Source organism: Pleurodeles waltl, chromosome 4_1, assembly GCF_031143425.1.
Source record: "Pleurodeles waltl isolate 20211129_DDA chromosome 4_1, aPleWal1.hap1.20221129, whole genome shotgun sequence".
Lineage (NCBI taxonomy): Eukaryota > Metazoa > Chordata > Amphibia > Caudata > Salamandridae > Pleurodeles > Pleurodeles waltl.
The window spans coordinates 235490273-235514253 of NC_090442.1; the positions used below are offsets into that span (position 1 = coordinate 235490273).

A 23981-nucleotide genomic window follows, 5' to 3' on the forward strand; every position below is an offset into this window, starting at 1 on the left:
CAAAATAACCAACAGGTTCCGAGACTTGGCCTACGTACTGGCCAAGAGGGAAATAGCGATGTCCTGGAAGAATCCAATTGGGCCGAGACTGCCCCAATGGACCAGAGAGCTAACTAAGTGGGCTGGGTGTGAGAGTGCTGTTTTACATAGTGAGGCCAGAAGGGGTTGGCGGCCCCTGGAGGCGGCGCAAGGTTGGGATGCGATATTAGACTCCTTTAAGGAGGAACACCGATTAGGTCCAGTCCCATGATTGAATGATGATTGGATGCTTTGAGAAGTTACCAATAATCCCAATCCATTGGTACCAATACGGATGACCCCGGGGCAGGTTCATACGGTTGGACTAGAAGGGGTAAATGCTCTCACACTGTGAGCGGAGGGTTGACTCCTTCATAGCACACCTACATACAATACAACTGTTCAGATATGCTACCAGTATCATCACTGGGGGGTGGGGCACTGTTGGGGAGGTTGAGGGATGGGGGGGTAGGGTAGTTGTTGCAACATCAGATTGCTATTAGTGCAGAGAAGTGTAGATTAAAAAGCCCTTGCTCTCAGAGTCACTGTATATTCTCTTATACTATGTTTACCTACTCACTGGTTGATCGAATTTGCAATAAACTTTGTTTACAAAAAAAACATGAAGGTTTAGAGAGCATCATCCACATGTCTGCCAAATAACGATTCACCATCAAACGGCATATCAAGGATATTGCTTTGGATTTCCGGATGGAAGGAAGTGGATTTTAACCATCCTTGTCTGTGAAGAACCGCTGCTCCCACAAGTTGTCTGAACTTAGTGCTGGCAACATCAATGGCACAGTCAATAATCTCCGGCGATATCCTCTCAACCTCCTGGAGAATCTTTAGAGCTTCCTGTTTGGCATCCTGTGGCAGCAAATCAATTGAGATAACTGACCATATCTGGCGGGTATAATGGCTGAGTATGGCCAGTGAGTTTGCTGCTCTTACTGTTGTGACTGCCATGGAGGAAAATCTCTCTCCGATATTATCAAGTCGACGACCATTTCTGTCCAGGGGAGGGGAAACTGGTGTGGAGGGGTTCTTACATCGCCGTTGTGCAGCAAGCGATAACACGGAGTCTGGTTTTGGCTGTCCAATAAGACCAGTTGGGGAGTCATCAGGAGCTCTGTACTTCTTGTCTAACTGTGGAAGGATGGCTGAAACCATACCCAGGTTCTTCATAGCTTTAAGGCCTTCTTGCCATCTATAATCGGGATAGCCCTCGATGATTTCTTAACCTGTTCTTTACAGTTGTATAGGAAGCATTCTGTTTGGTAAGCAGTGGAAGTTCAATTCGTTTGACTGCTCTCTCCATTAAATTATGTAAGCCACCAATATCCTCTGGCGGAGAATATACTGGTGCCACCACCGGTGGAGCTGGAGTGGGGATGAGATAGTCGTCACACTTATTGGAAACTGAGGTATTGTCTATTATTTCCCCTTCTTCTCTTTCTTCATCTGTAAAAGGTGCATCATCAGCATAAGGGGGGAGAAATAAGCCAAGGTCTTCGCTACAGTAGGTAGAGGAATGACGAGTGCATCAAGCAACCGTGATGACTGCGGTATAGGTGTTTGCAAAAAAGGCGTAGACTATGGTGATTGTGGTCTAGGAGTTGCAGGTGCAGATGTTGGACACCTGCAGTAATGATCTTGGAGCATGCTTTGTAATCTGCTCACTAGAGACACGGGCATCTTGATGAAAGGTTCCTGTTGGTCTTGTTTTGAATAGTCATCTTGGTACTCTGAGTGCTCTTTCGCGGAGTAATAGTGCTCCTCATGATGATGCTCATCATCCTCCTCAAAGTCCTGGCAGTTGAAATGCAGTTTGGATGGTTTACTAGCCACTCGAATGGGACCATCCTCACCGGAATCATCATCTTTATCTAAGAGGGGTGTGGGTGGATGCCCAGACACTTTATTTGAAGAGGCGTGGGTAGGACGAGTAGTGTCTGGAGAATACTTTTCCCTTACAGGGATTAAAGACAATGGAGGAAATGTCTTCAGAGTAATTTTTGGTGGTAGTGTTGCCGACTGATGACTAGTGGATGTCTTCCTAGTCAACGCCATTGTTGTCGACTCTCTCATCGTCGACTGCGGCATCATCGTCGGCATTGTTATTGGCATTAGGGTCGACCAACTAATCTACAGCGTCGACAGTAAATGGGATTGCACAGGCAAGGACTGTGCCATCGACTGGATCTTAGTCGGTGATGGTAACTTGAGGACAGGCATCGGAGTTTCCTTCGTAGACGGGCGCTTGAAGATTTTTGTGGTTACGATTGTTGTGGATGACAGTGGTGAAGAAGAGAAGATCATAGGAGATGAGGCTTTAGTAAACATAAACATTAGTATTGTAGTCACTGTAGACGCTGTAATCGACAAGGAAGTGGTGCTTGAGGCTTTCTTCAATGATTTTGTCATCAACAGTAAGGATTGTGAAGCAAGTTTGGGAATTGCTTTTAATAAGGTAGGATTGACAGGCTCTGAGCAAACCTTTTCTGAGACCACTTTGTCCTTTTTTGATGAAGAAAGAAGGCCCTCATGCCTCTTTTCATGTCCAGAAAAAAATATGTTTAGACTTTTCTTAAGCCTCTGAAGATAGCTCTGAAGAGATCTTTTCTTTAGATGCGTCTCTTGAGGGAGGTTGAAGTCTGGTCACTGTCCCTTCAGACAGAGGGTAATCCTTAGTTTTTAGCCTCTGGAGCCACAGTGAGAGCCTACCCTCCATGTCCTTTAAGGTCTTCTGAGAAAAGGTGCAACAGATTTTGCAGTCTCTCACCTTATGGTCAGGATGAGGCAATATATACATTTCTTATGTGGGTCATCCGAATGGAGCCTCTTTTTCCAACAGGTATCACAGGATCTGAATAATCCTTTTTTTTAGCGATTATGGACATGTTGTCAAGTCAAAATCTGTATGTAGTAAAATTCAAGTGATGATTTTGAAGGGAAAAAAATCCTTTCAAGAGCTGAGAGAAACTAGAAGATTGAGCAGAGCTCAAGGAAACTCAAATTACACAATGTGCAGTAGAAAAACTGAGGGAATCAGCCTCTACTGGGAGTGTTGCAGAGGGTGCCATCACCTGATTGGCTAAAGTTTGTGCTTTGGTCCTTTTTTTTTTTTAATTAAAAAAAAGGACATGGTTAGGCTATAAAACCTATGGTTCAATGTCAGTCTATTCTAGTGATACACATTGCTTTATTATAGTACAGTGAGACTCCCACTTTGACGACGGGAAATGATTCAAGCATGTGAATCTATGAAAGATCCAATACTGGAGGATTTTATATTATTATTATAATATATATATATATATATATGTATATATATATATATATATATATCTTATCTTAGTGGCAGTCACCACTAGGTAGTTATAGTTAGGGTCTGCTTTTCCAAAGAGAGCATTTTTGGGCTTTGCTTTGGGCCAAGTTCATCCACTTCAGCTTCGTCCTGGAAGGCTTCAGGGTGATCTGTCAAGTGGGGCTGTGAAAAAAGGGAAGTCCCAAAATTCTAGATGCCCATGCATTTTCTTCAGACATCTTAAAGAAAGGTTAAACCACTGACAAAATAACGCCAAGTTCGGCATGAAGCTAGATCTTGGTCAGCAGGTTATGCTTGTTGTGATTTGATAAAATATCCGCTGAGTCATTCTGGATTAATTAATGGTCAAAAATAATTGTATGTATTTTGGCAGCTGGACTCACAAGAGTCTCTGAGACTCTCACAGGTGTGCCAATTTAAAAATTGAGTATTCTGATTGGCCCAGGGAATTATATTTCCCTTGAGCCATCTCGCTTCTGCAAGAGTCAGACTCCTGTGAGAGCAAGCGCTCTGATTGGCTACTAGCAACATTAGAAGACTGTTGCTGCTGGAAGCCATTACAGGACTCGAGGACCTCGTTGACGCTATAATCGTTTGCCAATTGCATCGCATTAGGGTCGACAAACTCAGTTTCAGCTTCGCAGTAAATGAGAAAGCGCCGGTGAGGACTGTGCAGTTGACAGGACAGTCAACAGCACAGCAAGCGCTGGGAGTCGATGATGAGAGAGTCAACGACGAGGATACCATCGACAAGGTCCTTGACTAAGTCCTCGAGTCCTGTAATGGCTGCCAGCAGCAACATTTCTCTCATGTTGCTGGCAGCCAATCAGAGCGCTTGCTGTAGTTGTAAACAAGTTGCAAAAAAAAAATAAAAAAAGATATTTGTGGGCAGGGTAGGCATACCCTTAACCTCTAAAAAAAGGAACAATCCAGCAAGACTCTCACAGGATTTGGAAAAAAAAAAAAAATTGGTATCCAGGCCACATTTATTTATTATAAGCCCTGGGGAGCCTACCCCCTAGAAGTCCACCCCTTGGGCCTAAAACTATTTTTATGGGGGCAGGAAGCCCTCCCCCGGGGCCAATTTTATTACTTATGGGAGTGGGGAGCATGCCGCCTCCCTCCCCATGCCTAAAGAGTCCTTGGGGAGCCCATATTTTTTATGGGGAGGGGGCCATGCGGCTTCCCCCTCTATGCCTCAAGAGACCTCGGGGCGCCACCCCCGGGCTGAATGAATTTTTATGGGGAGGGTGGACCACACAGGCCTTCTCCTCAAGTCTGTAACTAAATGGAGAGGGGGTCGAGCATTCCCAAGGCTGAAAAGGCCCTGGGGAGCCTACCCCTAGGCCGATTCCTTTACAGTGCAGGGGAGGGGAGGGTGGCACACAGCCCCCTTCCCTGAGCCATTAATGGCCCCGGGGAGCCTACCCCAGGTCCAGCTCAGTAGCTATGACAAGGACATAGTGGTTTCCCCTGATCGCAGCATGTCACAGAACATTACTGAATTTGTGTTTTTTTCCTTGTATTTTAGTGAATGAATATATATATATATATATATATATATATATATATATATATATATATATATATATATATAAATAGTGTGTATAGATAGTTATAGTTAGGATCAACGTTTTCCACAAATTGAGCATTTTTTTTGTATTACCAATAACTTTGGCGCTGTTTGACAAATCTTCATGACATTTTCAAAAGTAATGTGACCGTCATTTCAGGAGATATGCTGAAAATTTCAGGATGATTCTTCAAGCGGGAGATGAGAAAAAGGGGAGTCCCAAAACACTTTCTACATTCTATGCCTTCAGGATTGTTTGAATATTTGACCACCACTACAGCCCGCACAGCAGAACGGATTTACATCAAATTTGGCAGGAAGCTAGGTCTTGGTCCAGAGTCGTGCTTTTATAATTTGCTGTAAATCCATTCAGTAGTTTTAGAGTTAGTTAAGCTTAAAAATATAGATATATAGGAACATGGCTACTTACAGGATCCAATCACAAAGGATTCGTGGATTGGGGGGAAAAGCAAGGCCTCGATTGGCCGCAACTTGAAGGGAAAGTTGCAGCCGCCATTTTGTTTCTCGCATCGGCCCTGGGGAGGTAAAAATAGAGCGTAAAACATAAGGCGTGAGGATACAAGTATCCTGACCCCATAGAACAGTTGGCTGGCCAAAATATTGCCCTTTTTTTCCTGTCCGATCAGCGGATCCACTGCAGGGCTCAGTACGCCCCCCTCCCTGTGCAGACTCGCGAAGGATTTGCAGATCTACAGAAAAAATTAAAACAAGCAGTGGCAAAGCAAATATGTCTTGCTTTTGGGTCCTTTTGGTTTTGGCAATTGCTTTTGGGAGGCTCGTACAGCATTGGGACACACACTATGCAGCATCTTTACTCTGATGACCAGCACCTAAAAGTAATTTACTTCGGACAGGCGCTAAAGAAATTTACTCTCAATATCACACAATGCAAATACTATTTAAAAAAAATAATACAAGCATTTACAAACATTTGGTCAGTTACAGATCATAAAGTAATGAACAAGTGTGCATTCGAGCCAGGGCGGAGGTACATTTAGTGCATCAGAGGCAGTGGCACAGGAGTCTTACGAGTCTTAGGAGGCATTAGTCAGTCCAGGAGTCTTAGGAGGCATCTGAACTCCAAAAATGGCTTTATTTTTATAGCCCATCAGAAGAGCTGGTGCCTATTTTGTCTGCTTGCACCATGGCACCTGGCACCCTTCTGCCCTACCGACACCTGTCTCCAATAAAAAACAGCTTATTGAATGCCATCACTGACTCAAGGAGCTGTGCCCTCACGTGCGGAAATCATTTCTATGTGGAACTGCTTTGGTTATCAGGCATGACGAATGATGTCAGAGTTGTATGTTAAACATTAAAAAATGTGTGACAAGGACTAGCATGAAGTTTTTATTAGCGCTCTAAACTGCGTCCTGAATTTGTGAGCGCAATACAATCGCCACACAATCTATACAATATTATCACACAAAGAGAGGGGGAAACAATACATAGATTTGTTCTAATTGTTGGAAATTCCAGGTACCTGCACTTGAAAATGTCTCAAAGTGATAGCTGAAAGCACATCAGTGGCACAGTTTGTTATTCTGTTTTAAGTGTGCCATTTAAATACACGCTGCTGAGCTTCTTTAAAGAGACATTCCTTTAGAGTTAAGGCTAGTTAATCCTATGCTTAAAGATTTTGCTATACAAATGGCTAAAGACTTTGTCCCTATCTAGCTCAGTGTGGATAGCACTGTGCTAATCCTATGCTTAAAAACTTTGCTAGATAAACAGACATTTGAGGTGAGCAAATCTAGAGTATCGCCGGTGTTGTAGGGTGCTCCTTACTAGAGCTGCTCTCCACCTAAATTGGTAACTACCCAGAGTACTCTCTTTTTTTGCATAATTTATGCATCACTCTAACCCTGAAAGGGCTTTGCTTTGACTTATACTGGGTGCTCCCTTGTGTCTGGACAAAGCTAAACCCCTCTGAAGAGCTCTAATGAGAGCAAAACACGTGTCAAGGTTGCTTTTACTCATTCCAGGTTGGCTTGGATGGTATTTTAGCAGTTCAAAGCTGTAATATTGTGCCTGGAGTAGTAAATGGCTTTTGTCATTTTACAGCTCGGCAAGGATGACACTGTGTCAATCCTATGCTAAAAGATTTTGCTGTACAAATGGTAAAAGTCTTTGTCCCTATCTAACTTGCATGGATAGCACTGAGCTAATCCTATGTTTAAATACTTTGCTAGAAAAACAGACATTTGAGGTGAGTAAATCTAGAGTGTCGCTGGTGTTGCAGGTTGCTCCTTACTAGAGCTGCTCTCCACCTAAATTGGGAACTACAAATGGCAAAAGACTTTGTCCCTATCTAGCTCGGCGTGGATAGCACTGTGCTAATCCTATGCTTAAAAACTTTGCTAGATAAACAAACAGACATTGGTGTATACACACACACACACATATATATATATATATATATATATACACACACACACACACCACACACATACAGTGGCAATAAATGTATCCCAATAATACATTATGTAGACCAACTGTGCTAATTAACACACTTTTACACCTCTATTACTACAGTGCAAAAGTCAAACTCCATTTTATTACAATGGTGCAGAAAAGCCAAATTTAGAAAAACTGTTTATTGCCTCACAGATTGCAGTTAACAGTTATCTTACTCAGGGAAACAACTCTCAATAGGCGCAAGGCTTGTTCAATGTGTTTTTAACTTACTGCACAAATTTAACACCCTGCCTTGTGGTTTTCTTAAATTAGGTTTCAACAAGACAAATACACATGCTGAAGTGCTGTGGCATAAACCAAATTATACAGCTGCACTGAGTATAATATGTTATTTATTACCACTGCTAAGTAACGGGAGTGGTATCATGATCCATTCCAGGCATCCGTTATTGTCAGTCGTGGTCCCTTTTCCTACACTCAACAATTGTACTAAATAGCACATTAAACTGTGACCATCTGCATCTATACATTACATATACTATACATACAGAGTGACAGTAAAAATAACTCTGTAGTTTGATGAATCACCACAAACCTTTCTAGACCTATGGCATTTTTTACATTTTGAGATGATGTAATTTTTTGTGGTGAATAGTTGAGGGGGTGCAAGGAAAAAGGGGGTCCCTAAAGTGTTTTTCCATCAATGTCATGTTCCTGAGGGGACAGACTTCTATTTGCAGCCTTGGAGCGATGAGAAAACCCTCAAGTCCAAGTTTTGACTGTCCTTGTCTGCCACAGGTAGTCACAATGCCGCTGAGAATGGAACGTCTGCACAGATGCTGCCCTCTAGAAAAATCCTCCAAGAGGAGAAACCCTGAAGGGTAAAAATTCTGCTGGCAATCGGAGACCCCCCAGAAGGCTGATGAGGACTGGTACTGATGATAGAAGACTAGGACTGCATCAAGGCTCAGAAGACGCCGATAAGGCTAGTGGAAATGCCAGAACAAGGAGAATAGAAAGGATGAGAAGGGAAGCAACAGGAGCAAGAATCAGCACCAGGGGCAAGGATACACCAGCAGAAGTGAAGACGTACCAGCAGGAGAGAAGAGTGGTGCAATGTAAAGAACAAAGACTGTTATGCTCCTTATGTACCCAAAAAACAGGACGTAGCAGAGGAAGAAGTGAGGCTACCATGATGGGTTGGGAAATGCTGGCAGGAATGCATGACAGGTCCTCCATGATGGATTAGTTAAAGCAAAACCCTTCCTCAGGAATTCTAGGAAGAAGAAACTACAGAGAGTAAGAATATGGCCCCCAAGGAGAGGAGTGCACCCAGCCCACCAGACAGGTGAGGCGAGGAATGGCCCTCTGAAGCGCCTTGCAGAACTCCCTAGGCTGCTGTTAAGTGTTTAGGGCATTCCACTGTATAACGTGCACTGTCAGGGAGGCAGTGGAGGGAACAGCGGGTCGTGTTGCGACCTGCTGTATGACAACCATTGCAATTTCCATAGACTATTGTATTTGACATAACACGAAAACAGCTCAATGGATTTACATGAAATTTAGCAGGATTATATAGGATGGTGCAGAGATGATGATTTTTGGGTAGCAAACCCCAAAAAGCATCAGTTAAGTAGGGTAAGTATTTTTTTTTTACTTATAAGGCATTTAAATTTAGTGACATCTATCATGATACATGGCATAAAAGTATTTAAAAACATATATTTAAAAAACTAAATTTCCCTACCTATTACCACTTTAATAAAGTGCTACTAGGTAGGAACCTACTACTTAGCTATATATAAGACTCTAACACTGAACACAGCCAAAGTGTAGTGAAAACCCAATTATATACTGGCTTGTCATCACCATGTACCACGGTATACTGCAAAGTTAACACAGTATACCATGGTCAAAATATAACTACGTTCATAAAACAAGGAAAACCCAAAGATGTAAAGGGATTTGGGGTCTAAGTATATTATAAGGAACAGGGTTCCCTTATCCACACAATATGATTTAGAATTCACAAAGAAATTCAATGAAGTCTACGTATAATCTCAAAGTAAAAATTATTTAATAATAAGAAATCATCAAAAGGATTTAAAAAACGGGGGCATACATGTATGGAAAAAAGTAAAATAGATGACTTCCAGCATATCCAATGCAGTAAAATGTAAACACAAAACACAATGATTTGCCTCTGGTTCAACAGTTATATGTACAAAAGTTTTCAATCACACATAGTAACAGATAAATATTGATCAAGGCAGTAATCAACCGTCAGACTCAGGCACAAACATGTGACAATGCAATACAGTAATTTGTGTCAAATCCAATTAGTACCAATACTCATTCAAAAATCCAAACTAGGACTCACCGACTGGGTGTTATGTTTCACTGGATAATTTCCCTGGCTTCAGAACGCCTTTGAGTGTAAAACAGTAGCAAGGTGCACTCTCACTACTCATGTGTCGCAGATACTATTCTCTGCCCTTTTTTGAAGCATGCGGACATGGATTCTTACTCTGTGGCTAAAACTCTTTCGGACATATGATTACGATTTATGTGAATCTCATGGCACAATTCTCAGAGTCCTGATGACGATCCTATGAATTTAGTTCTAGTGATCGAAACATCAACAGTCCTACCTTAACTCATTTAACTATTTAAAATTGTTTTTTGTATGAGTATTGCATTGCGTCATGTTTATGCCTTTACCAATATTTATCAATTACTACACATGATGATTTCTCATTAATCATTAACACTTTTGAGATTATACATAGACTTCAATGTATTTATATGTTTGAATTATAAATCATATTTTGTGGATAAGGGCCCCCTGTTCCTTACAAAATGTAACTTAGGTTTAGCTGTGTAATTGGATTGCGGTCCCCTTGCGTCGCTCATGGTGTTGTATGGGCAATGAAATACTGAAATTTACAAAGGAATGCAAGGCCACCGGGCATGGCCCTGTGTTGATTGGTAAATCTGGAGAAACACAAGGCAGCACAATTCCGTTTGCAATGCTCTACACACCATAATCTATATTGCTGCTACATTTCACATACATCCTAATTCCACACAACTGTAGCCACTGCACTACACACTCTTACATTCTACGCCACTCAACACCTCTCAACTGTGCAAGACTCCACTCTACGTTATAACACTGTAGGCAGTGCTACTGTATGCTACTCTACACCACTCCACTGGTGCTACTCCACTATATGCTATTCCACTCTACTCCATCCCAGTGTATGCCACTCCACTGTACGCTATTCCATTGTATTGCACTCCACTGTCAGTTACTCCATTCTATGCCTCTTCATTCTACACTGTTCAATTGGACCCCACTCCAATGTACAGCACTCCACTTTATGCCATTACACTCTACCCCACACCACTGTATGCCACACCAGTCTACACCACTCTACCACTCCATTTTACACCACTCCACTATGCCCTAATACACACTACACCACTCCACTCTACGTTGTTAAACTGTACACAACTACACTCTACACTATTACACTGTAGCAACTCCACTCTACGTCTCTTCTGTGTACACCCCTTCACTGTATGCCACTCAGCTATACACTATTCCACTCTGCTCCATTCAACTGTATGCCACTCCACTGTATGCTACTCCACTCACCCCACTCCATTCTAAGCTATTCAATTAGATGCCACTCCACTGCAGGCCACACCACTTTATGCTACTACATTCAATCCAGTATATGTCACTGCAGTCTGCACCACTTCACTGTACCCTACTCCACTATACGCTATTCCATTCTACACCACACTAATGAACTCCACTCCATTCCACTATACGCTACTCCACTCAACGCCACTCCAGTGTACACCACTCCACTCTATGCCACTGCATTCTATGCTAATCCATTGGACGCCACTCCACTCTACACCCCTCCGTTATATGCCTTTTCACTCTACACTAGCCTACTCTATGTTATTCCACTCTAGGCTATTCTACTCAACGCCACTACACTGTACTCCACTCTACGCCACTCCATTCTAAGCTATTAGACTGTACACAACTTCAATCTCTACTGTACGGTGTTCCACTCCCCACTTCACTGTACATCATTCCACTTTTTGCTAGTACAATCTACCCCACACCAGTCTAAATCACTCCACTGTATGCCACTCCATTGTGCGCTATCACACTATAGGCTACTACACTCTACACCACTCTACTGTATGCAACTCCAGTCTACTCTACTCCACTCTATGCTTTTCCATGTTATCCCACTTCACTGTATGCTACTCCACTCCAAGCCACTCCAGTGTACTCTCCTCCACTCTATATAACTCCACAAAACTCTAGTATACTTTATGCAACTCTACTCCACTCTATCCCCACAAACACTGCACTGTCCTAATTTGCACTTAATTCTATGCCCATACACCCTACTGTACACCACTCTACGATGGTTTCCAACACTTTACAACACAGGACTCAACTCTACTGCATAAGACACCACTCAAATTTAAAACAGTTTTCTTAACTCTAGGTACTTCAATGTATGCCACCCCACTCTACCTCTCTAAGCTAATCCATTGTACCCTACTCCACTCCATTCCACTGTACACTACTCCAGTCTACACTATTCTACTCTATGCCACTCCACTCTTTTACACTTCACTATATAGTATACCATTGTATGCTATTCCACTGTATGCTACTCCACTTTAAGGTAATCCACTCTACATCATAACAGAATGTACACTGTTCCATTGTATGGCTCTCCTCCACTCTATAAGAGTCTATCACACTTCATGGCACTCTTAAACACTGCACTCCACTCTATCTCTGTACACTCCACTTTCTAACTCCACATTCCACTCTATGCCCGAGAACTCCAATGTACAACACTCTATTGCACTATACAACACTTTTCTATATGAAACAGCACTCCATTCTACTGTACCAGACCCCACTCCAAAACAGTTTGACCTACGCTACACCAGTACACTCCACGCTACTCTGACACACCAATATACTCTACTGTACTTTACTCCACATTGTTACACCACTCGACTCAACTCTAGTACACTGATCAAGACTTTACCTCACTCTATACTAATATACAACAATACACTCTACGCAGCTCCACTGTTTCACACACTATTTTACTCTATGCAACTCCTCTCTACAAGACTCTACTACACTGTATGCCACTTTCCAACACTTTTCTAATGGCTATATCCCTTCATTTCACTGTATGGTAATGTACAACATGCTACTCCACTCTACGACACTCTAGTCCACTAGACAACATTATACACAACTCTTTGTATGGCACTACATCCCACTTTACTCAACTCTAGTCTGACAGTACTCCGCTCTACTCCTTCACTATATGCCAATTAATGCCATTGTACTCTGTAACACTGCATGCCAATTCACTGTACCACACAGTCTATAACAGGTGGTTCCCAAACTGTGGTCCGGGGATCCCTGGTGGGGTCCATGAATCCTCTGCAGAGGGTCCGCAACTGCTTAGAAAATGAAGTAGTATTAAATGATTGATAGAGTGTATATAAACAAAGTGGCTAAATTTACAACTGAACTTTTAAACAGTAAATGTTAAGGAATTTGAAATTGGAGGCTAAATATTAAAATAGCATCCTCAGATTGATTTGTGGGAGCAGTGCAAGTGCATCAAACAGAATACAGTATGGAGGATGTGTAGCTTCAATTGAATTTAGAAAAGCTTCAACCTTCCTATTAAAATTATTTATTTTTATTTATATTGTTTGGAAATTAAACAAAATGTGTTCTAATTTATGTATGTGGTAGATGAATGCTTGTTTCTGTATTAATTTGTTTTTCAAACCTTCAACAATGTTTAGGCCAGTGTCCCTGGCTTTCAGTAAAGACTCAGTGTGGGGTCCCTGTATTTCAATAATGATTCGGTTGGGGTCCCAGGGTTTCAGTAATAATAAAGTGGGGGTCCACGGAAGTCAAAAGGTTGGGAATCACTGCTCTACAACACTGTACTATACACCACTCCACTCTACAAAAATCAACTAGACTGTATGCCACTCTACCGTAGTCTACTTCACTTTCCAATACTGTACAACACCCCATCACACTCTACTGTACAACAAGGTACTCTAGTGTATGGCACTTTACTGGGCTGTATGCTATGCCACTCCACACCCCTATAGTGTACGGCACGCCACTCCACTCTATGGCACTTTACTCCACTCTACACTACAACACTCTAGTGTACTCTGCTCTACTACACTTTATTCCCCTCTATGTCACTGTACTATACTGCACTCTATGACACTCCACTGTCTGAGACTCTACTCCACTGTATGCAACTCCACTCTACAACACTGTACTACACTCTTTGAAACTTTACTCCACGCCACTGTACTACACTGTATGACACTCAACACACCACTCAACTTTTCCCTATGATACGCCACTCAGCTATAGGACATGACACTCCACTCAATGACACTCTCCTCCACTATACTCTAAGACACTCCACTTGACGGTACTCCACTCTATGAGTCTACTGCACTCTACTAACCACTCTACTCCACGTCATCCCCGATCTTGTCTACCATCTCGGAGGTGCTGTTTGACCTGGCAACCTGTGACGTTCCGATATTTAGGCATCCACGTTCACAGTGATCTCAATTTGTTTGTCGGTAATCTTACTCGAACAACGTCCTCGATATGGGCACAATCAGCATTCTGGAAATCACTCCCGTTCTCCGTCGCCAGGAGGATAGCCCTTGTCAAGATGGTCATGCTACCCTGATTACTGTACTTTTTATTGCCAATCTCCTCCTCTTCGTCCCTAAATCTTTCTTTCCTACACTTGGTAAACTTAAAAGGGATCTCCTTTGGCACAATACGAGCTGTAGGGTGGCACTCCAAAAACGTACTTGCCGACCATTGAAGGAAGAGCTAGCTGTACCTAACTTTGCACACTATTACTTGACCTCACAGCTACACTGGGAGGCCAGACGGCTGACAGGATTCCATCTGTCAGATACAGCCATGCCAGCCCCAGCCTGAAGCCAACTTTGCATTCTAAATTCTGCACCAAGCAAGAACTTCTACCCTCTGCACTGATATGAGTGGCACACCAATGTTTAAAACAGAGCCTACTAATCACTAAAGATACCCAGCCATGTGCCCCTGTGTTTCCATTGATAGGCACTCCTAAGTGGGACCAGATCACCTCAACAAGTGAACACGACACCTGGCACAAGGTAGGCTTGCATACATTGGGGGATCTTTACCGTGAAAGCTTCCTTACACCATATTCAAAAGCCAGTAGCCAACATGGGACTTCCGTCCCGTCACTTCCTATTACACAACTTCATAATTGGGACACTCAATGCATGTTGAGGTGGCATGCAACAGGAATACCCAATGCACCTCCCTGTCCAATATCTTCATGTGATGGGACCAGCCCGCCATCTGATGCAGTGGTTTGCTGAATTGCTGCATACACATGCTGCAATTTCACCAACCCCATTACCCTGTCACTGTGAAACAGACCTGGGGCGTTCCTGCACTGATAATGAGTGGAAGGCCATCATTGAATATCTATTGCTTGTCCTGCGGAATGCACGATTCCGTCTTATAATATACTACATACTCCTCCTCTACTTTGCACATTATTACTTGGCCTCACAGCTACAATGGGTGGCCAGACGCCTGACAGGATTCCATCTGTAAGATACGGACATACTCCACAGGGCCTACCATCCTCATAAGAAAAATCGCTACTACCTCCACAATGACGCGGTCTGCCCTCGATGTTCCCTTCTTGATGCTGGAGGAGCGCATTCCCTTTTTGATGCTAGTCTAATGCACATGCTTTGGGAATGCCCTCTTTTCACCAATACTGGCTAGGTGTGACCTCTAGTTCGGCTGATTGTCCAGAAAGACCCGTGCCTCACACTTGAGAGGCATGCTTGCTGGGCTATACTCATAGGGACAAAAACACAGGGCCATCATCAGATTCACAGATTTAAGACTGCCCGAGACAAGCATTTGATCACCCATGGGGGAAATCACCTTTGTCACCTGCAATCACTGCTTGGGAACTCTCTGTGCAGGCGTGGGTCAGAGTAGAAGGCGCTGCTTTACACAAGGAGAACACACAAGGCCTTCATAAGTATCCGCTAGCTGAGATGCCATCCTGAATGATTTCTAAGCCACCCTAATGCATACCGATACATTGCCCAAGGCGCCCAACGTCTCCAGCAACTGTGGCAACCCCTACTAACACCAATCTATCACCTGGTGTGCCTATTGCTCATCCCTTAACACGCTCCCTTCCCAAATGCCAACTGATGACAAATCCCTCATTCCATCTATTTCTCTATAATGGTGCTTTTCTGCTCCTTCCTCTTATTACAAAATGGCGCGGACCCCAATGTTGATGTTATTTACTTGGTTAAAATGTTTCTACATTTCTGTTGCATATGACATATACTGAGTCTTTCTGCCTACTGCACTGGCATTTTCTGTTAATGATGTGTATTTTATGTGCCAAGCATATGCTGCATGCAATTGTAACATGTAATGTTTATACACAAAAAGCGGAATAAAAAGTTTTTTTTTTTTAAACTACTCCACTCTATCACAGTTTATACGAAAACCCTACTCTACTGTGACATGCCATTGCACTGTATAACTCACTGGTCCAGTTTACAATACTTGACTCCGCTATATGAGACACCATGCTACTATACTATGTAACACCTTACCACACTGTACAATACGCTACTACACTCTACTCCACTTTAACTAAATCTACAATACTCCAGTCTATGACAATAGACTTTACAACACTCTCCTCCACGATACTGTAAAACACTCCACATAACTCTCAATCAATCAATCAATCAATCCGTTTTTGTAAAGCGTGGCTACTCGCCTGTGAGAGTCTCAAGGCGCGGTAGGACCTCACCCAAAGAGCCACATCTTGAGGTTCTTCCTGAAGATGGTGAGCGGTGGGCTTTGTCTGAGGTGCAGTGGGAGGTTGTTCCAGCTCTTTGCTGCGATGTAGGTGAAGGATCGTCCTTCGGCAGTGGTTTTGTGGATGCGAGGGATGGTGGCCAGTGCCACCTGGGGGGAGCGGAGGGATCTGGCGGGTGTGGAAGGAGACGCGTGGTTCAGGTAGGCTGGTCCTGCGTTGTGTATGGCCTTGTACGTGTGTGGGTGAGTAGCTTGAAGGTTATTAGTTTCTCAACCGGAAGCCAATGGAGGGTCCTCAGGTATTGGGAGATGTGTTGTCGGCATGTGAGGTCCAGGATGAGTCTGGCGGCTGTGTTCTGGATGAGTTGTAGTTTTTTGATGTTTCTTGTCAAGGTGCCGGCTAGAGGGTGTTGCCGTAGTCAAGCCTGCTTGTGACTGAGGCGTGGTTGACTGTCCTGCGACAGTCTGCTGGGATCCATTTGAAGATCTGAACTCTCCACTTGCGAGACTGGACTCTAATGTTTTTTATACAACCCAAGTTTAAACTTCACAAACTTTTTTTTCTTTTTTTTTTACTGTTTTTATTGAGTTTTGGTAAATTAAAACCAACAAGAACATACGGACAGTGCAAATAATAGCAAGACAATACATTATCCTCACATAGGAGTACCAGAGGGGCGTTTCACATCCGAATTCGAGTCATGTGAGGTTATAACCACTGTACGGACATTACCCTCCATCCCACCACCCCAACCCAGAACATTGGGAAACAAAACATTAAACAGCTTATGCAAGCAGGAACATAGCTAAACAACAGTTGGCCGCCTCCTATTCAGAGGACGCAAGTGTCCCCACCTCCCTCATCCTCTGCACTGTTTATGGAGCTTATGTCCTCCTGCCAGTGAACCGTTCCAACAAAGTTCCCCAAGCCGCCACATCAGCGAGTACCTTCTCATCTCTTCGTGTCAGGCGAATATGCTGCTCCTCGGCTGCACCCCATTCCAGTAAATCCCTTAGCTAACTGGAGACCATCAGGCTCCAGAAGCTCATCCAGCTGATTGCTACTTTATGCTTGGCCAGCGCAAGCTGTGCAATTTATATTGAATACCCCCACCTCGCGGCTTCCGCACCACTCCCAGAAGACAGGTCATCGGCGCTGCCCGTAACCCCAATCCCGTGGCCTCCTCAATCATTGCTACCACTTCCCGCCACTTGACTGCCCTGCAGGTCCAAGCTAGATGAAGGCAGGAAGCATCAAACGCACCACACCTAGGGCAGCACACTCTACGGCTGGGGTCGATCCTGTTTAGTCGACGGGGTGTAAGGTACGTTCTGAGCACAAAGTTAAAATGTAGCAGCTTAAACCTATGATTACAGGATACTGCACGCACCAAAGAAAGAGTGCATCCGCCATGGGTTCCCCCAGGTCAGCCTCCCATGCCTTACGTCCTACACTAATCACACCTGGTTGATCCTCCCGTAGGGCTTTATAAAAACCGGGTAATCAAATGCGTCCCCTCACCCAAGTTAACAATCCTGCATACAACCTCTTCTCCCAGTTATCAGTGTACGTCATCCACTTGGCAGCATATTGCAAGTGTGCTGCGTAATAGTAGTGTCTGATGTTAGGGATCGCCAGCCCACCCCCTTCACGATCCTTCTGCAACACTGGCAGCGTCACCCTACTTCGCCAACTAGCCCAGACCAAAGAGATCAGCAGACTATCCAAACGACGAAAGAGCCAGGCAGCCAACGGAAATAAAGAGTTCTGAACCAAGCATAGACACCGTGGCAAGAACACCATCTTAGCCACCGCAGCCCTGCCCATCACAGAGAGAGGCAACCTGTTCCAAAAGGAGACCAAGCATTCCAGGCCAGCCACCGACATTGTGTTTCTCATGCGCAGCCAAAGAGTGAGTGACCCATATACCTAAGTACCGAAAACCCTCAGCCTCCCATCGAAGTCCTGCTCCAGGCAGATCAGCACACAAAATCCCACGAAGGGACCCCAAGGGGAACAGGAGCGACTTCTTTCTATTGACTCTGAGACCAGAGACGGCACCAAAAACCTCCAGCCTCCCCAACAGCATCAGCACCAAGACACGAGGATCCCGTACATAAACCAATGCATCATTTGCATACAGGGAAATTACATGTGTAGACCGGCCCACCACGATCCCCCACGACTCCACCACCTCACAAAGCCATATTGCTAGTGGCTCCACCGCCAGAGCAAACAAAAGAGGCGAAAGCGGGCATCCCTGCCTTGTGCCCCTACCGATCTCCCAGGTATTCAAGAGCTCTCCCCCCACCCTTACTTGTGCTTTAGGGGCAGTATACAGTATACGCACCCAACCACAGAAACCGGGGCCGAACCCCATGCCCTGCAAGACTTCTAAGAGGTACCCCCACTCAACTGTGTCAAAGTCCTTTTCCAGGTCCACGGACATTAGCACAAGCTCAGTCTACACATCTTTGGTCTCATGCAGGATATGTGCCAAGCGGCGCAAATTATAGGATGTACTGCGACCAGGAATAAACCCACATTGATCCTTGTGCTATAAACCCTGAAACACCCCACGGAGTTGGGTGGCCAAGAACTTACAAAGTATCTTGACATCACTATTTAACATGGTAAGCAGGCGATACGAAGTGGGGACTCTAGGGTCTCCCCCTGGCTTGAGCATCAAGCAGACCATACCCTGATGCATGGTGTCTGGCAACCTAGCGCACACTCAAGCTTCCTCAAAGACCTCCAGGAACTTCTCCCTTAGAGACAAGGAAAACGTTTGATACAACTCAATAGGGAAACCGTCACTACCAGGGGACATTGCAGCTACTGCGTCACACAACTCCTCAACAGTAATCACAGTCTCAAGGGCATCCCTACTTTCCAAGCCCAGGCGCGGAAGGCGCATCTGCTTCAGAAACGCCCCCAAACCCTCCTTAAGTAAGACAGCACCAGCCATCAAAACCCTTTGAAGGTGCACCGCCAGTTCTCGTAGAACGTGCTCACGCTTCGTTTGTGTACCCCACACGCCATGCCTATACACTTCCCCCTTATGACTGCCTTCACAGCCTCCAATTCTAGGCCCCTAGTCTGTGTTGTGTTCCAATTCAATTCCATGTACTGTTTAATGGCCTCACTCACCCGTTCACGACATCCTGCATCAGTTAGAAAGGCCGCAGGCATACGCCAACTACGCACTAGATAGGTGCCCGCTGCACCCCACTGAAACTGTAACCGCACCGGTGCATGATCGGACAAGAATCTACCCATATGCGTAACATCCAGTACTTGCGAGCTATTAAGACCTCCCAGCAGAAAACTGTCCAATCAGGTATGCATATTATGTGTTCTAGAATGACAAGTGTATTCCCTGCCCTCTGGGTGCAGCTCCCTACAACTATCCCATAGTCCCAAAAGTGTCATCACATCCCTAAGGGACTTCACCATGAAGGGCTTAGTTCCCAGCTTCGGCAGAAGGTGGTCCAGATCACTGTGTAATACACAACTGTAACCCCCGCCCAGACCAAAAGCCCATCCACACTGTCCCCTAAAATCGCAGGTATTCTTGTGTAAAAGGAGGGATCATCAGTATTAGGTGCATATGTGTTGAGGATAACTATCTGTAAGCCGTCCAACATACCTTCCCCCAGAACATTTCGGCCCTAGACATCTACTTCACAGTATATGTGGGTGAACGGAACCCCCAGTGCCACCCATACAGACACACCTCGTGCATAGGAGGAGAAGGAGGATGAAAACATCTGACCCCGCCACTTCTTGGACAGTTTGTGTGCTTCCTCTTCCGTCATGTGTGTTTCCTGAAGGCAGGCAATGTGAATGTTTTGGCTCCTTAGAAATGACTGTACCCTATAGCACTTGGTGTAACTCTTCAACCATGGACATTCCAGGTCAACATGTTGATTTGACGACCCATAGTAATACTGAATTGCCCTCCATCCCAACTGAACACCTCCCCCCTATGTCCCACCCCAATAGGAAGACAAGGAAAGGACATATAGCACGTCTAACCCTCATACCTGCACTGTTGAATAAACTTCAAATGTTGACAAACCTGGTCAATCAAACCCCCCCAAACTTCCAACCCCCACCAGGATATACAGTAAAACAACCATAACAAACCATACTGTAATTCCATTCCATAGATGCTGCCAGGACAACAGCCTAACCCCCAACTTACCATGTCTTAAGTCCTACCACAAATGTGGAGTGACCACCCCCCTACCCCGGCATCAATCCACTGATGACCTGAGTACCGCCCCAGTTCATTAAGTATCCAAAGTCCCCCTAATGGCCTGTGGAGTCCAATCCTCAAGTGAGGGCCCAACAGGATCCAAACCAGATTGGAGGCCACAGCTCTCCCCTTGAAAAGTACGTCAATTGTTGACACCAACCCTGCAAAGAAGAGCATGATGGCACCCTGAACCATGAGGATCATAGTCAGACCTGCACAGGAACATCCCCCCTGCACCCCTCACCGCTCCTCATCCCAGTTCCACATCCCGACCCCCGGCCAAACCAGTAGACACTACCTCCATTGTTTCGTCCTGTTGTATCTCTACTCTGTGACTGGAGTCCTCAGGCGACCCGCCAGCCCTAGCATCCACCAGCTGACCTGCCTCACATGACCTCCAATCCGGGCTCTCCGCACCAGAGGACCGGAAAGCGACACCTCCAGCTCTCTCTGACCGCCCCGGAACCGCCTTACCCTACATCTTCTGCCATCGCCACTCCTCCTCCAGACGATCGAAGAAGTGTGATCTCCCGCCTGAGATCACATTGAAACAAGCCGGATACAGAAGCATATATCGCACGCTCATGGCTCGAAGTTTTGCCTTGACCTCCATGAATCCCTTTCGATAACTCTGCACCTTGTTTGTGTAATCAGGATAAATGAATATCTTGCAGTTCTCATAGATGGCCTTAACGGACTCACGGGCGGCCCGCAACACACAGTCCGATTCTTATAGTTCAGAATACGGGCTGTAATGGTCCTGGGCGGAGCGCCTGGCCATGGAGTCGGAACAAGGGCACTATGTGCACGCTCCACTACAAAAACCTTGGATAGCCCAGGCGGCTGCAGCACATCTCTGATCCAGTTTTCCACGAAGGATTCCACAGCAGACCCCTCCGCACGCTCCGGGAAGCCCAGCAACCTGACATTGTTCCGTCGTGACCTCCCCTCTGCATCTTCCAACCTCGCCTCCGGCCATCCAACTGGGGAACTGGCCTGCAACATTTGTTTCCGCAGGAAACCCACCCCAATCTGTAACTCCACAATGGATCCCTCCGCCACTCTGACCTTATTGGACACCTTCCGAAGGTCAGCCCGAAGCAGGTTCACCTCTACTGCCACAGTCTCTATCTTACCCTCCAGCGCCACCTTAGAGCCCTGGATGGCCGCGAGGAGCTCCGCACGCGAGGGCTCCTCAGGATTCACAGGCACCCTCATATTGTCTACATTCTCATCCGATCGGGCCGGGCGGTGTGGCAAGGGCAGCGGGGTAGTATATTGCTCCATGGTGTTACCCTTCGATATATCGGTTCGCTTATGCCGCCCCATCCCGTCCGCGCCTGGACCAGGGCTCCGACCCAGTCCCTGTTGCGGAGGGGGCTGCCGGTGAAGGCCGGATCACAAAGTGCCACAAAAGCCAAGTCCTCTGCGCTCCGGACCGTCAGACACCACCATCTACCACTGTGTCCCGAAGTGTCCAGTGCAAAGGCCGCAGGTACACCCAATGGGAGAGGATTCCTCACAAGGTACTCACAGGTAGGAGCCAAAAGGAGCAGGAAAGCGAAAAAATTGAGGTCCAGGGGCATCTTCTACTCACACCCATCCGGGCGCGCGCCATCCAGCAACTGCAGTCCTCCAGAACCCAATGCGACCCCCCCCCCCGGGTACAGGCCAACTTCCCAGTGCTTCCACAGAACGCAGCCTCATGTCACCAGGCCCGGATAATCGGTACCAAATGCCGGGGGCCACACATCTGACAGGCCTGTCCAATTCAGCAGCACGGGAGACTCCGCCCGCCCTCGGACGCCGCACCTGGCAACAGGCCCAGCAGCCAGTCCCCGAACAGCCCAGGGGAGGCCTTCGCCCACAACCTCCACTCGCAGCAGGCCCCCCATGGAAATCACAAGGGCCCAGCCGTCGGGTCCTTCGGGGTGCTGCTGCCCGCCTCGCAGTCCAGGAGGCCCCCTGCGCAGAATAGAGGCTGCCAAAGCAGAGTGCCCTCCATATCAACAGTGCCACAGATGTAGCCGCCCGCTGCTCCAGCTCGAGCTCCCCAGGCCCGGACGCTGCCTCCATTGTGTCCCAAGAGAGGCACGTGCTCTACGGCTCAACTCCGACCCCATCGGTGCTAAAAGGAGGAACCGTGCTGTGCACGACCTCTCTGCACTACGTCCCACTGCCGAAAGAGGGGTCCCTGCAGCCTGAGGTACCCCAGGATCTTTGAAGGATGCCGCCGGGCGCGGAAGCTCACTAGGGGCGCGTCCCGCCAGCCATGTTCCTTGGCTACACCCCCCAAACGTCACAAACTTTAAAAATTCTAAAGTTATAGTTGTAACTTTTATTTACAATTTATCCACCACCTTCATATTATTATAAGTAGCATTTGAAATAACTTTTTATTCAAAAACCATTAACATAAATAAAAATAAAAAAGGAGGTAAGAATAATTTATAGTTAGAAATAAGTTATGTATTCTTTCTATACAAAACCCAAATTTATTTAAATTATAACTTCAATTTATAATTTATGAACCACCTTCAAGCTACCATAAATCGTGCACCTCCGAACACAATCCTGCCACCTCACTTGCCACACTGTATTAACGATGACTCATGCCTTTTCCATGCACTGTTATACCCTTGCATACTACATTACTTATAGCATGTTACATCATAGCATTCATACCAGCACTTATAACTTCTCAAATTACATAATTTGTCACAACACAGTGCATGGTAGAGCGGCAAGCTATAGGCTGTAAGCTGTCTGGTTAGCGAGCTGAAAGGAGTGTGTAACGAGGTCCACTACTGGATAAAAATCTGAAGGTGGTGGATAAACTGCACATGAAAGTTATAACTACAGAATGTTAACGTCTGTGCAGTTTAAACTTGGTTTAAATAGGAAAAAATAAGTTTTCCTAACTATAACAAAGCCTTAACCTTTTTTTTTTTTTATCATCATATATATATATATATATATATATATATATATATATATATATATAAATAAATATAAATGTATGATGCTGTGAAGAGAATTCTCACTTTCTCATGGGAAGTCCAGATTTTGAATGAAGCAAGGGTACTACATTACAGGCAGAGGAAAATCAGAAAAATGTTTCCAGAGCTGCTGGTCCAGTGACTTTAATAATCTATTTAAGCTAACTGTAAACTAACCTAGCATGTCTGCTGTACAAAAGAACTTGTTTTGTCTGATTTAATAGGCTAAACTTGAGCTCCAAGTATAATAGAAATCTAGCCAACAGATAGGGTAAACATGATCCTTGGCTTGCCTCTTAGTTCACTAAGAGCAATGACATTTGGGTGGGGCAGGAATATTTCTCAGTTCATACCTAAAAACTCACTTTTAAAA

The 23981-nt window shown here is 45.2% G+C and overlaps 1 protein-coding gene across 8 annotated transcripts in view; it reads right to left on the bottom strand.

Annotated features, from left to right (window-relative positions):
- The window catches only part of AMN1 (antagonist of mitotic exit network 1 homolog), a 458308-nt gene that overhangs the window by 393532 nt on the left and 40795 nt on the right, over positions 1-23981 (bottom strand). For 5 of the 8 annotated variants that reach the window (XR_011202246.1, XM_069228202.1, XM_069228203.1 and 2 more), the window contains exon 2: positions 5353-5458. The exons of the other annotated variants lie outside the window; for them this stretch is intronic. Coding sequence is in view for 3 of the 5 variants with exons in the window: in XM_069228202.1 (XP_069084303.1) it covers positions 5353-5453 (101 nt within the window). In the remaining 2 variants the exon portion in view is untranslated. The remainder of the gene's footprint in view (positions 1-5352; positions 5459-23981) is intronic. 8 annotated transcript variants of the gene reach the window in all.